The sequence below is a fragment of the Poromitra crassiceps genome (genome assembly GCF_964638095.1).
Source record: "Poromitra crassiceps genome assembly, contig: HAP1_SCAFFOLD_220, whole genome shotgun sequence".
In the NCBI taxonomy this organism is placed as follows: Eukaryota; Metazoa; Chordata; class Actinopteri; order Beryciformes; family Melamphaidae; genus Poromitra; species Poromitra crassiceps.
Window position 1 is genome coordinate 77,501 of NW_028152171.1, and position 15,657 is coordinate 93,157.

The 15,657-nt window shown below is 43.9% G+C and overlaps 1 protein-coding gene across 1 annotated transcript in view; it reads right to left on the reverse strand.

The window, feature by feature from the left end:
- LOC310770751 (zinc finger E-box-binding homeobox 2-like) overlaps positions 1–8,447 on the reverse strand; it is a gene marked incomplete at its 5' end in the record, with an annotated part of 38,448 nt that extends 30,001 nt beyond the window's left edge. Inside the window, one exon of the mRNA XM_083663466.1 lies at positions 8,387–8,447. Coding sequence (XP_083519592.1) covers positions 8,387–8,447 — 61 coding nt within the window. The remainder of the gene's footprint in view (positions 1–8,386) is intronic.
- Between the last annotated feature and the right edge of the window lie 7,210 nt (positions 8,448–15,657).

Sequence of the window (15,657 nt, forward strand, 5' to 3'; positions counted from 1 at the left end):
CTGCCAGAGAGAGGGGTTGGCTGGCTGAGCTCTCTCATGCTGTTCTTGTCATCAGCTCAGTCCAACTTTCTTTTTTTCATTTTCTTTGACCTTTGACCTCACCTGGGCCGGTGGAAGTGTGAAACCACCGCCAATAGAATTGGAGGAGGGGGCAGGTCAGCTCGGCGGGATAGCCCACCCTGCTTTAATGGTCAAAGAGACACTATGATTTATTCACATATATTATAAATGATATAGTTTTAACTTTTAACTGTATTTACTACAAGCTGCATCCATCTGTTGCTGCGCTATTGTTCTGACAAAGTCTGTCTGGAAAATGTTTATGAGGCAGTGGTGGCCTAAAGGTTAGAGAGAAGCGAGCTTGTTTTAGCGGAAGGTCGTTGGTTCAATTCCCAGGACTGGCAAGATCAATCTGGGTGCGGAAAGTGAAAAAAGCAGCGCTTGCCCCTCCCTTATTACCACCACTGAGGTGCCCTTGAGCAAGGCCCTTAACCCGCAACCGCTCCAGTGGGAGCTGCTCAGTGGCCAACAGATCAGACTGTGGTTGTACTGGTCAGCTTCCAGGGGTGAATGTGTGTGTGTGGATGTGATGATGATGGAGAGGCTCTCAGTGAGACTCCCCCTCCAGAAATAAAGGTTAGAAGATACATACTCAGAACATCACAATCATCACGTGACATCTCGTGAGGAAGGCTGCAGGAAGTTCAGCAGTCGAAACTGTCAGGTGTGACAAACAAAAACCTAGCTACGTCTTTTCACATGAACTATATTAACCACTGTCAATTTAAGTCGGGCGATATGACGCTTTTTGGACTCGTCGTTTCAGAGATATTCTCTATTTCTCATGACGCTATTTGCTTCTACTTTTTACAATTGTGCACGATGATGAGGGACTTAAAGGCTGCTCGTTGACCAAAAATAAAGGTTAAAAGACAAATTCAAGTGAAAAGAGAAGAAGTGGACTTCGACCGAGAGAGAGAGAGAGAGAGAGAGAGAGAGAGAGAGAGAGAGAGAGAGAGAGAGAGCGAGAGAGGTACAGACAAGGCAGAGAAAGAGGGCACAGATGAGCACAGCTAAAGTGAGGAAACCACAGACACTGCTGGCCTTCTCTCTCGTGCAGCAGGTGTGATGTGTTCACCGGGCGGCGCGCGGCCTCTGAGGTGATCATGGCAGATGTGGAACAAACGCCGGCCTCCTCTTCCTGTCTGTCAGTCTGTTGATAGTGATGCACACACACACACACACACACACGGCATATCAAGCTGCTCCTCCCACGACAACATGCTGCCCCGCTGCATCTCGCTCCATCGCTAGCAAACACACTGGCTGACTCTCAGCAAATAAGCCCCGTTTGAGTGAGTCTGCCTGCCTGCCTGCCTGCCAGACTGCTCTCCCCTCTCTCTCTCTCTCTCTCTCTCTCTCCTCTCTCTCTCTCTCTCTCTCTCTGCTTCTCCTCTCTCTCTCTCTCTCTCTCTCTCTCTCTGCTTCTCCTCTCTCTCTCTCTCTCTCTTCTGCTTCTCCTCTCTATCTCTCTCTCTCTCTCTCTTCTGCTTCTCCTCTCTCTCTCTCTCTCTCTCTCTCTGCTTCTCCTCCCTCTCCCTCTCTCTCTCTCTCTCTCTCTCTCTGCTTCTCCTCTCTCTCTCTCTCTCTCTCTGCTTCTCCTCTCTCTCTCTCTCTCTGCTTCTCCTCTCTCCCTCTCTCTCTCTCTCTCTCTCTCTCTCTCTGTTTCTCCTCTCTCTCTCTCTCTCTCTCTCTCTCTCTGTTTCTCCTCTCTCTCTCTCTCTCTCTCTCTCTCTCTTTCTCTCTCTCTCTGCTTCTCCTCTCTCTCTCTCTCTCTCTCTCTGCTTCTCCTCTCTCTCTCTGCTTCTCCTCCCTCTCTCGCTCTCTCTCTCTCCCTCTCTCTTTCTCTATCTCTCTGCTTCTCCTCTCTCTCTCTCTCTCTCTCTCTCTCTGCTTCTCCTCTCTCTCTCTCTGCTTCTCCTCTCTCTCTCTCTGCCACCCATCTGGGGCTTGTAATACATGACAGCTGAAGTAGGCTTTCCATATTTAATTTGAGGTGTGATAAAACAGCACATATCTATAAATTGTGTGCAGAGAGGCCGGCCGGGCTGCTTCTTCTGTCTGACACATGCAGCACATCAAAAAGTGACGTCTGTCCGCGCAAAACAGACACGTCCACGAATAGACGCAAAGGTGCCATGTGTTGCCAACGACAAAGGAAGTAATAACAGCACCACCAGCCAATGTGATGTGTCGAGAATAAGAAGGGATGAATTTTGAACTCATCTATCTAAGCCTATTTCCTATCAGATGAAATACATGCCTTTTTAATGTGAAAACACATGTGCCTATATAAGTGAGATGCCACAGGAAATACAGTTGGTCTTAAATGTGTGAACAGTACATACTCACACGCACCTACATGCACAACTGCACGTGCAGCCGTGCATGTACACACACACACACACACACACACATGCACGTGCACACACACACACACACACGCATGCATGCACGTGCACGCACACACACACACACACACCTCATCAGCTCTGTGGCTATTGGCGTTATCTCTCAGATGTAAGGAGTGTGATCTGTGTGAGAAAAGCTCTCAAGGTTCTCGAACGAAGAAGTTTCCACCATCTATTCCTCAACCCTGCACACTGATCTATTCTAAACCATGTGGCTTCATTGAACTGTTCCTGACTCCCACGCTGGGTTTGACCTTCAACTATCGGGGGGCTCAAACACACGATAGATTATTGATTTGAGTGGCTAGCCCAAATGGACTTCAAGGTAAAGAATAAGTTCACCCAAAAATGAAAATCCAGTCACTATACTCACCCTCCATGCCGACGGAAGGGCAGGTGATGTTTTATAGTCCACAAAACATTTGTGGAGTTTCACAGCAAAACACTGTCGCAGAAGAATGCTCCTAAACAATTGAAGTGTATGGTGACCAACTGTCAGACATTAAAGAGAGACTGCTCAGCCGGCATAATCCAAGTCTCAACAAGCCCTGAGATGCCAGGTTGACTTGAAAAGACATCATTTACACCCTTGTTTTGAGCCTAAACCTTCATGTAGCCAGGTGCTCCAAGAAGGTGGAAGAAGGTCGGGGGGCCGGATACTGTAGCCTGCTACAGCTAAAAACAAGGTGTACATGAGGTCTTTTCAAGTCCATTTGGCATCTCAGGGATTGTGGAGACTTGGATTACACCAGATGAGCAGTATGGAACCTTTTTTTAATGTTTGAAAGTTGGTCACCATCCACTTCAGTTTAGGAGAATGCTACAAAGTACTGTGACCCTCCATTGATGTTTGGTGGAATAACAAATATCACCCGCGTCCTTCCATCGGCATGCGGGTAGATAATGACCGAATTTTCATTTTTGGGTGAACTCATCCTTTAAAAAAATAAATCTATATGTTGCACTATGCAGAAATAGAAGATTTGCTGTAATGCTCGGAGCAAAGCTGCACTCCAGTTAGTCACGTGACGTGTGCAGTGGCAGCCATTGAGGAAATCCCCCTACATTACATGCATGAATGGTACAGTACAATTTTCCAAATAATTTCTCCTGGGGCGGAGCGGCGTTGTGGCAGCCGCACAGCAAAGCACGTCGTCCAGTAAAACAGAGTTGGGACTGCGATGGCTCCATCTGTAACATCAGATGAGCGATAATTGAATAAACATGTGAAGGATGTCAGAGGGACTCAATCAAGGGATTCCCCATCAACTGCTTTGTGAGTCTGGCATCAAACGGCGCGAGAGCCGGGATGGGAGAAACGTGTGACTTCTTGGGAGCCGTGTGGGAACGTCGAGGAACAAATGAGGAAACGCTCGCAGTGGATTATCCCACGTTCTGTCACCCAAGTCTCCTCTTCCCCCCCCTTCCACCACTACCACCACCACCGACCCCTCCATCTCTTGTCTTCTCATTGAAGGACTGTTTTTGCTGTCTCTCTCCAACCCTGTCAACCCCATCACTACCCAACCTCTGTCATCCTCCTCTCCTCTCCTCTCCCCCCCTCCACTCCCTCCCGCTGGTTCTGACGCCTGGGTTGAGCCCCTTGAAGAGTCCGGGTAATAAACTCTGGTGCCTGGGCTCCTCATTGCTGTCTCGGCTCTCCCCACGCGTCGTGGATACTTCGTCGGCTTGGTCCAAAAGGCACGGCCCTCCTCCTCTACTTTGTACATTACAACCGCGTCACTCTCTTTATTTCAATGTCTCTCTCCCCCCCCCCCCCCATTCCCTCTCTCTCTTTCTCTTTTTCGCTGCTCAAGTCTTTCTTGTACAGTGTGCTCTGCCCACTGTGGCTGCGCTGTGCCAGAAAAACCCACACACACACAAACACACACACACAGACACACACACATACGCGCGCGCGCGCACGCACACACACTCACACACACACAGATCCGTACACGCACACACACACAAATAGGCAGTCACAGACACACAGCTGGGCCCCAGCTGCATACAAAGACTGGGGTTTGGAAATCAATGAAGGAGAAAGAAGAAAAGGGGGAAAGAGTTTAAATAAATTGGCACTTGAAAAAAGGAGAAAATTGAAAAGGAGGGAGAGAGGGAGAGAGAGAGAAAGCTGGGCGGAAAAAGGCAAATCAACTCAACAATAGGGTGGTTTTTCGTGCACTAACAAAAAATAAAGCGAGAGGCCATGGGACTAAATATGACCTTAGTGGCGGCACTTATGTAACGGAGTCGGGAGGCGTCGGTTCAACTCGTTTGGTCGAAATAGTTCTGAAGTATGGTAGCTTTTTGAATGAGTGTGATCAGTAGGATGTCATTCATGGCAAGCGTATACTGTAGTCCGTTTAGCTTGAGGCCAGGAGAAAGCCCATCCAGAGTGGAGCCAGTAGACTCTGCTGCTGCTAGGAGAATTAAAAGATCATATTGAGTGCAGGAATATAGAATAGCAAACGGTCTGAGCGAACACATCACAGTTACTTTACGAGATAAGTAGGTTGTTCAAATCCGTTAAGGTGCAGGAGTGGTGGTTGGATGAGAGGAGGTACAGGGTTGCTTCAGTGGAGTTTCATCATGTTCTCTCTGTCTTTTCTCTATAAGATGGTGAATCATTGCATCATGTTAGTGATAACCACGTCAAGCGTGTCATCGTTTTTGTTCAGAAAAAGGCAGATATCATCTCGTCCGCCACCCGTCGACGTATCCTAATGCTATAGGCTCGTACTGTAAAGTGCACGTGGTGGTGTGACGAATAAAACGCGTCCGCTCATGAAAAACGACGGTGAATAATTTCCCAAGCTTCACTATCAAAAGGGAGATGATTATTTCACCATCAAATCACCTTATGGTGTTTGAAATCATCGGTTCGACAGCTTGTATCGTGGGCCTGAGAAGGCGGGTAAATGCTAAGATGTTGTACCACTTGGCTATCAACGCTAATTAATTCACACTCTTTGAAAGTGCAATCTCGCACTCACTCACAGCCAGTAAATACAGGTTGTCATCTTCAATGGATAATGTTTCCTTCCTCTGTCCCAGGACTGTTAAACAGGGCTGCTTTCAATCTGCCAGCGACGGAGGCTAGTCATTTCCGCACATCGCTTGATATTGGTGGACATTGACAGTTTTATTGGGGGAGACAGAGACATAATCAATAGGCGCCTTTGGAGGAAGAAGAAAAGCCAGGCTATGTTTCTTCTCTTTCTTCTGGTTTGGACGGGATCCCCTAATCGCTGTCTTATGAAGCGGGCCTGCCAAATTCATTTGGTTTTATCAAGGACCTTTTTACTCCCTAACTTGCATAGCACATTCCAAATTCTCACACACAGCATAAATACACACACACGTTTGTTCACTGACACGCACGCACACAAACACACACGCATGCACACGCACACAGAGACACACACACGCACTCGAGCATGCGTGACATACACACACATATGCTATGCATGCGTATAGAAATAAGCATGCCATCACCACATGCACTCATGCATAAACATGGCCTATGCATATATAAAACGTTAAAGACAACGGGCAGCTTGAGTTAATTTCCTAACTGATAATGTGCTGTTGAATATGTTAAAGATGGATAATGCACAATATTCAAACATGATTATGCTGCAATTGGATGCTCTGGGGACATTGTTCCTTATCAGCTGAAAATCAATCTGTAAATATGATCAGTTTTGTATTTGTTTACATTCACTGTTGTGTTGAGATGCCTTCATTTCTTCTAAATCGCGCCTTTACAGGAACTCAAAGGCAACGCTTATATCTCCTCTGAGGTCATTACAGGAATTATAGAAGCTGGACTGTGTGGCTACAGTAATAAGTGACAAGTCCTTATCACTAAGTGTGTCTTTTCACTGATGGCTTCACGTCAGCGTGCGACGCTGGTGATTTGGTGAAGGAGAGTGGGGTGGACAAAGTGCTATGTGACAGCAAGAGGTGTGAGAGGTGTGTGTGTGTGTGTGTGTGTGTGTGTGTGTGTGTGTGTGTGTGTGTGTGTGTGTGTGCGTGCGTGCGCGTGCGTGCGCGTGCGTGCGTGCGCATGTGCATAATGTGTGAGTGTGTGTTTGTGTGTCAGCAGTGTGTGTGTGTGTGTGTGCACAAGTGAGTGTCCGTTAGCGCTAAGCAGCCAGAGGGGTTCTCACCCTGGTGTAAGTTGACTGAGCCTCACACCTCTCTGTCTGAATCAAAATGAGGAAACTCTTTACAGCAAACTAATAAACCCGACGAGGAAACTGATCTGCTTACAGCAAAAAGAGTTGAGTGGCTGCATGTTAGATCAGAACCAAACAGTCACACTGCAGGATTTGAGTATCAACCACCAGAGCACAGAACATCAAGCAATATGTGTGTGCGTGTGCATGCGTGTATGTGTCTGTGTGTTCCTCATGTATGTTTGTCAGACAGACACACACACAGGTGTGTGTATCTTCACGTAGGTTAGAGTATGCTTCTCATTAGTAGGCTAATACAAAAAAAACAAGACACTATTGGTACGAACTGAAGTCTGTATTCAGCAACGTGTCTATAAGTTCCTCTTAGCCATGTTATAGGAAGTGCATTCACAGTCACTGACATCATCTATTAGATAACGCTTTCCAGTTATTAATCATAATGGTGTTGACATTTAAAAGACATCAAACTTAATGAACAGTTTAAGCGGATGAGGCTGCTGCCCATGTGCATTTAAGCCAGATATGGCAGAATAAGCTGCATGGTGCCTCAGAATTTGCATTTAGTAGCATATTTACATATTTTATTTTCATCTTAATTTCTTACACTAATACAAAATCTGCGGGTGGTTGTTATAATAAAAGCTTGTTGACACAGTTCTGTGATTGAACTTAGGTAATTTATGGGTTTGATCAAGTCTAACTAATAGCAGAAATAAATGGCATTGACGTTAAGAAAATGAAAACAGGACAACTAAATAAAAAGTCTCGTTTTTATAAGTTCATTTAAAAATATTAGCTATTTTCCTCTTCTTTATTTTCTATTAGTTCATTTTCAGTAGGCCTGTTTTAAATATCTCTTTTTACATGTAGCCTATAATTTCTTTATAATTTACATTGTCAAGTAGCCTACCAAACATAATAAATAAATGTCATATTTCAACTTACGAGAATATAGAAGATAAAGGGATAACGCAGTGTTGATATTTGGTTAGAGAGTTGCAAGTTACATGACAAGCAAAAGCTTGTAAGAGAAAGACGCACTGAAATAGGCACACAGACATTATTGTCAATTGCTATTCTGCAATGTTTGTCGTCTAAGTTAAAACTGCAAAATCAAAGTTTTACTCTACTTCAAATGAACTTTTTGTACACTTGCAACGCATAAGGAAGATCCTACAAGTTGCCTAAATGTTTGAGAATGAACAGCCTACCCTAAATGGCCATCATCAGGTCCCCATAGACGCAGCTACAGGTTGTGGACTACACTTGCGGATTGCCACACTTGGATTGCACAGCCTTTCCCAAATCTTCCATACAGCTAACGGTATTGCACGTATAGGCTAGAATAATCCCAGCAATCAGCAATAACTGACAACCTGACGAAAGTTGACAGGCTGACAGACAGCGCATCTCGGCAACTCCTGCTGCTGCAAGGCGCAAGGAAACACGCACAAAGCCTGCAGCTGAAATATGAATGAAGTCAAAGTAGGCTACAGTGCCACACACACACACACAGTAGTATGCTCTTCACTAAGACATTCATTTCAGCACTGTAGGCTACCAGGTTTTCTATGATGAGTAGCCTAAAAAGCCAGTTGACTTCAACACGGTGGTCCGCTTCAAACGCGCTTCTGGCCGCGCTACGTTACATCTCTATCTGATCGCATCATGTCCTAACTCATTCAAACTTTTCACACATGTCCTTACCTTGGTTTCTCCTGGGGTTGGCTTGTTTCCTTCGCTTGCCCCTACTTTCTTCTGTCATCATCATCACGCTTTGTTTGAAAAACTGTCCTCCAGAGTGTAGCAGTGTGTATGATCGTCTGTGTGTGTGTGTGTGTGTGCGCGTCCCGAGTCCCCGCCTGGCTGCAGCAGAGAGAGAGTGGTGTGAAGCATCGCCTTGCTTCACAGCGGGAGAGCAGAACCTTGATGGACTCCCAGCGAGTCTGCAGTGATGTCAGCACACAGAGAGGATGGCCCTGCCTGCCTGCCTGCCTGCCTGCCTGCCTGCCTGCCTGCCTGGGGTCAGTGCTGCCTACTATGATGGGCTCGTAAACTATAGCCTACTACACTAATTAGCCTACATCTCTCAATTCCGGACTATAGTTCTCTCCACTCATTTCCACGTTGTAGGCTACCCCCCCCCCCTCCAAATTCGCGGTTGCATCAAATGATCAGGCGAACCAGCGTCCGTGTCCCATGTTCTTGTTTTCTCGATCAGATTTTAGCCTACCAATGTCGTTGTCATCCGTTTCCTTAATTGATCAGAACTAATTAGTGGGAATAGTAGCTAATTCCACCGGGGGGAGTTGGCTATCTGCCATGTATCATCTCCAATTTAAATAGACAGGCTAATTATGGCTTTTGAGTAAAGTTCTTATTAGGAGTGATTAAGAAAATTGACGGTGTGTGTGTGTGTGTGAGAGAGAGAGAGAGAGAGAGAGAGAGAGAGAGAGAGAGAGAGAGAGAGAGAGAGAGAGAGAGAGAGAGAGAGAGAGAGAGAGAGTTTGTGTGCACCTTAATTGGGCAGTTTGTCTAACCTGAAATGTCTTTGAAGAATCAAGTAGCCTACTAGGTAGAGTGCATTGAATTAATGAATCCTAATAGGGGTTAGCTCGCTGCATGCTTACCAGCAAAACAGTGGGCCCATCTGAACAGGTAGTCATGTTAAAATATGCAAAGCCCTCCCCCCCCCCTCCATTCCCTGTGTTTTATGGCTGACTGTTATGCGCAGCATCGCACCTGCGCTCAAGTCCCCCGGAGTGGACCCCGTCCTGCGGCCCCATTCACTCTGCATGGCTGTAGGAAGTGGTGCATTGACGCTCCTTTGTGCCGCCACCTGAACCTCTAATCTGTTTTGCAACTGAAAAAAACATCCGAAATAAAAGTCCAGCACAGCGTTGAGGACCCCCACCTTGCCCTCCTAGGGACCCCCCCCCCCACACACACATCTAAGTAACTGCGAGATAATAATATGCTAGGTAGCTTTTCCCAACGCCTATCCTACTAGTCTGTGGAGCCAACAAACGTGGATCTGATTGACCCATTGGGACAGTAAACAGATTAGCTAATGATGAGCCTTTCAAGTAATAAATAAATAAAAAAATTTTTTTTACCAGATTTAATGTAATATGTGAATGGAAAAAAATCTATAGCTATACAGTATAGAATTTCGAAGCTTATCACAGCTATAGCCTAAATCATATGCCATTACGAATATTAGAATGGTGAACATTATAGTGATGCCATATAGGACATACAATACCATACTGTATATAAATTATAGGCTACGGAATGTTTCTACAAATTCACTATTGACACAGTATAGTGATATAAATAAAATGTATGGTTAATAACAATAATGGTCACTATATAGTCACTACCAGACACATTATAAATCGGAGGGATTAAAAAATAACAGTGTGTAGAATAGATGCCTATAAATGACTATTGAAATACAGACACATTATGGATCTCTATAGGAATATTAATATTATAGGGATTTTTTATTTGGTGTCAGCTGCATTTTCCACTAAATTACAGCTCTTTCTTTTTTTGGCATTTTGCCTTTATTTGATGGGACAGGCAGACAGGAAAGGCAGGGAGAGAGAGTGCGGATGACATGTGGTTCGGATTCGAACACACGGGTCAGCAGCAGCACGAAGATACCTTATACCAGGTGAGCCACCTGGCATTGCACTTCTGATAATATCCTTTTTAATACAGGTCTTTAATCATCAGGTTGAAAGACTTTCTACAACTTTCTACTCCTTTTTTTACTTAACATTAACCCAAAGTCAGATATTAAATGACTCGATGAGACCCTTTGAATATCAGCAGCAGCTCATGGCGGGGGGAAAAAACTGCAGAAAAAATGCATTTCTCCTCTCCTCTCCTCTCAACAGCACCGTCGTGGATTTGTCTCCTAATGGATTCTGGAAAAGAAAGCATCCTAAAGGTGGGGGGAGAAAGAGAGGGACAGAAGGGTCACGATGGCCCCTTTGTGATGGGATGGATGGAGGGGGTGGGAGGAGGAAGAGAGGAGGAGGGGGCAGTAAAACCTTCTGAGGGTCACAGAGAGAGTCGAGGGGTGCAGAGGTGCTGCAAGAGGTCCTGGGAGAGACAACTAGCTGCTTCTTCATTTTGGGTACATCTGTTCAATATGTCTTTACGTTCGTTCAGATGAAGAGGAATCCGTTTTCAGACACTGAATGGCGAATTATGCAGATTGTTGCTTTTCAAATGTTCTCTAAATGTAGAGTGTTTTTTGTTAATACTGATACATGTATTTTCTCTCTCTCTCTCTCTCTCTCTCACACACACACACACACACACACACACACACACACGAGGAGGAGCGCAAAGGAAGCCGTCCCACTGGGGTTTTGTCCCTGTCTGTGGTCTATGGGGTTCAAAGCTGCTGGCATGGGGAGGAGAGCCCTTTAACGGCATATTAAGCAGGAGTTAATTATATGCCAAAGCTAAGTGACAAAGGAAGAGAAAAGGCTCCTCACTGAATGGCAAGACAAGAAAAGAGAAAAGTCATTATGCCGGCCGCTTCTTTGCATCTGAAAAACCTCACTTCTTATTTTGGCATTTCCATTTGTGTCTCTGCGGAGCAGTGGAGGTCATGTTGCAGAGGGTCTGGGGGCTTATACTCTCTCTCTGCATCTAGTGTTCTATAACCTTTTACACCCGAGTCAAATGCAAACATATTTGGGAATAGACAGTAGCATTATATGGGTCTGTTCTTCTTGTTATGAGCTTTATTACAATGCGCACGCACGCACACATGTTATTTGAAACTTGCATGCAGAGTATCATGCTCTTCTTTAATTTTGTGAAAAAGAAGCGCAGTCCATTATAGGCCTGAAGTAACAGACCAAAAATATGAATGTTAAGCTCTCAGAAGCCTGCCTGCCCTCCCCCCCCCCGAATATGCCCATTTCGGGAAAAATATTATTACCTCAAGGTTATTGTGCAGTAGCTCTGAAATCTAGAAAAAAAGGGGCTGTCAACTCGCAGGAGTTACATCACTTCAAATGCTTTAAAGTACCATAATATGTTTTAATGCTATGCCATCGAACATTTTGTAGTGTGACTTTTTTCCAGTCAAAGGCTGGATATCTCATTTTGGGGCAACAACACTAGCTAAAATAGGCACTACACAAAACTAATAGAAAACTAACGATGCATGAAATGTGCTGAGAAGTGAACTAACTGTTACAACGTCTATGGAGCTATGAAACATGAGTCTTGTGCTTTTGCAAAAGAGAGGAGCCTATAAGGTGCAAGAGTTTAGGGTTAATAAAGGTTAGTGAGTTGATGCGGGGTGATATTGCATTTGGACAATCAAACGTCACTTTTATGCACAGAAAATGTAGACAAATGTAGTGATAAAAGGACTCAAGAATTAAAAAAAAAAAATGCAATCATAAAAAATAAAAAATAAAACACATCTTAATACAATAACCATTATTGTCCACAAGCTTAAAGTAGAACAAATATGTATTTTTGTGTTGAAATGGTTTTGAGAAATCCAGCCCAAGAACCAGTACAACAATTTACATTACCTGGTTTCAACACTAAACAACCAGAGCAAGCCTGTTCAAAATCCACATCACTCATTTCCCCCCCAAAACAGCATGTCTGTGATTTGTTTGTCTTTGCATCCTGTTGTGAGAGAAATCATTTGAGAGTTTGAATGGAGTTCAAAATGAGTGAGCAGAACTGTTGATTCTGTCCTGTAAATATTTTGAGTTGGGGGAACGTCTTGCCCTGGTGATGTCAAGGGCATGATTTTCCTTTATATATTCCCCATCAAATGCCCCCTTCCTCCACACACTCTACTTGATCCTGTTGTGGAAATGCATGCTATTGTTTCAAATCACGAATCTGCATACAACACCAGATCGCAAATCAGGAGAACTTCCCCCTGGAGCGAATGAGTCAACTCCAGCCTGAGTGCCAGGCTGGAGTGGCTGTCTGTCTCTACTGTGCCATGCCACAACACCACAATGCCAATATAGTTTGAGCTTACTGGGGCCCCTGGAGCGGGAGGAGCCAACACTGTAAAAAGTCACGCTAGAGGAGAAAATCACATCAGCAACTATGGCAGCTTTTAAAACACATCCAACACAGGATATTACAAGTGACATCCATTTATTTTCAATAACTGTGATTCACGAATGTTGACTCGTATGTAGCTACTTCTAGATAGGAGGGTCAGCTATACACGTTTGCAAATGACGGTATAAGGAAAAATATGCTTTGAATAATAATAGGTTAATTTCCTTTCGGTTAAATTGATTTTGTTGGGCACCCTGGTGGTGGTTCAGGCACGCCATGCACTTATAGCGTCATGAATCTTGTCCATGACCTTTACGCCTCACCCCCTCCTTCCTTTCATTTTCCATTGTGTGATGTCTATAATAAGAGCACACACGCCATGTTTCATAAGATCTACAAAGCTACATTTGCTCAGCATTTCTTTCAGTGTACGGAAGCCCAGGGTGCCAGTCCCCCCTGACCACAGAGAGTGCGTCCAGGCACTGATGTCACCGAGAGCGGCCACACTTACGCTCATCCACTTTTATAGCAACTCACTGTGGCTCTTAATGGGCTGCAGCGTCAGGCTGAGAAGGAAAGTGGTCTCAGTTATACTCACAGAGAGGGGGGTTATAATTAGTTTGTAGGAAAAGGGGGGGGGGAGGGACAATTAAGGATGCACAACAAATGCCCATATGTTTGGCCAATTAGTTAGACTGGTTTCACTAATTTTGGGGTCAAACAGTGTTGGACCACAAAGAGGGAGGTTAGTTAGCCTACTGGCCTTGGGGGTGATAGTAGAGAGTGTAGCATACAAGTGAGGCCATGGCCCTACCAAGTGCAGTGAATGAGTGAGGAATCTCTGTGCTTGTTCTCAGGCTGTGCTGCCCTCTATTGGATGGATAGAGGCATTGCATTGCAAAAAACATAAGCTCCAGGAGTGTCCTTGCTTTGGGAATCTTTCAAACCCCTCTCCATCCCAACATTATCCCAACATGGCAATGTCACAGGAAGTTTTGAAATCTGTAGATATGTGCTCGTTATAGATATCTGAGTAGCATTAAAGGAACACTCCGCCCATTTTCAACCAGCTTTGTATCATTAGAACATCAGTAGTATATCAGAAAACTGAAACTGTAAACTGTTTTGAAGTCTGTCATTTAATTTGACAGTTATTGAGTGTTAAAGTGTGGACCAGTGACATCATTGGTCCACACTAACTCAAATTAATAACTCGTTAACTCAAATCAACTCTCAATAACTGTCAAACTAGATGACGGTTTTGAAGTCATTCATCTAGTTTGACAGTTATTGAGAGTTGATTTGAGTTAATGAGTTATTAATTTGAGTTAGTGTGGACCAGTGATGTCACTGGTCCACACTTTAACACTCAATAACTGTCAAATTAAATGACAGACTTCTAAGCAGTTTACAGTTTTCTGATATACTACTGATGTTCTAATGATACAAAGCTGGTTGAAAATGGTCAGAGTGTTCCTTTAAGGCTTGTCACACACTGTTGTTATAAAATACAAAGCTAAATCACTTAAAGACAACGGAGATGAAAATAAAAGTTTTACAAACATTTTGCATCCATCCCAAACTGAACATGTTTATTCGTAAACTGATAAAATATAGTACATTTGTATAAAAATGTAGAAAATTGTACACAAAATATAACACTTGGCTTTTTGTCTATTATAGTTAACGCTACTATTATAGCTTTTTGTTGCTAAAGGTGATATTCTTTTGCCAGCAAAAAAGTCTGATTGAAGGATGACAGTTGTAAAAAAAAAAAAAAAAACACACAGAAAGAAGGCAACATCCATGAAGTTCATTAATATAAAAAAGATACTTTTATACAAAACATCTCATACATTCTAAAGAACAGCACTATCGATCAATGTCCATGCCCTTGTTGCTGGTGTTAGTGTTGTGGTAACATTGGCTATTTGTGCATTTTTTTTTCCCTCAGTCATTTGAAATTGTCTTTGGTAGGTTGTACACTTTTATCCAAAATTCAAGACCCATAAATGTTAATCCGTATTAATGCTTAGTAACACTTTGAAGCGACACATGACTATAATATTCTGAATGGTCACATAAAAATAGCTTCAACAACAATACTTTCATGTGGCCTCATGGGATTAGCTGTGCTCTTGAATGACTATAAAAAAATACTGCGGTAACCTTTTGTCATAATCAAAATGAGGTTCATATGAAGAGTCTAAAGAGACGGAGACCTTCCCACACAGTGCTGGAGTCAGTGCAATGCCACAGTGTACAATTCATTCCACTCCCGAGAGCTACAGCCTACTTCAAGATGATGCAGCTCAACAGTCGCACAATAGTACCTCAGTGTACCCATACAATACGGATTTTACTACAGTGGTAGCCATTGATAAAAAAATTCCCTCCTGAATTAGTAAGGCAATGCAGAATTTTCCAAATAATTCATCTTCGAATGTACCTCAGTTCTCCAAATATAAGCTACTATCATTGGTCTGTTAACAGCTACGTAACAGCTGACTCGGGTCTTATTCAAAACGGCCGTCATCCTCAGCTGAGTCGTATATATAAGTCGTAGGTCGGGTGAACGTTGAGTGAAGGAAGGCATCGTCGATGAAATGTTCTACACGGCATGGAGGGGGATTGTTGCACACATACTAAGTTTGTGCTTTTCTCATTATGCCTGGTGCATTATAGACAGAGTGAGACAGACTGGTGCATATTATAGACAGAGCGAGACAGACAAGGCACTTTCTACATTTCTGTTTTCATAAATCACACTGTTAAAAAAATAATTACACAGCTGCTTTAGGAACACGACGTACAGTAAACATGTGGAGTGCAAACTCTCTGTCTGGAAAGGCCACTATACCATGATTCAAACACCAAAGAGTCAGAGGCCTGAGTGTCGGTGTGTGTGT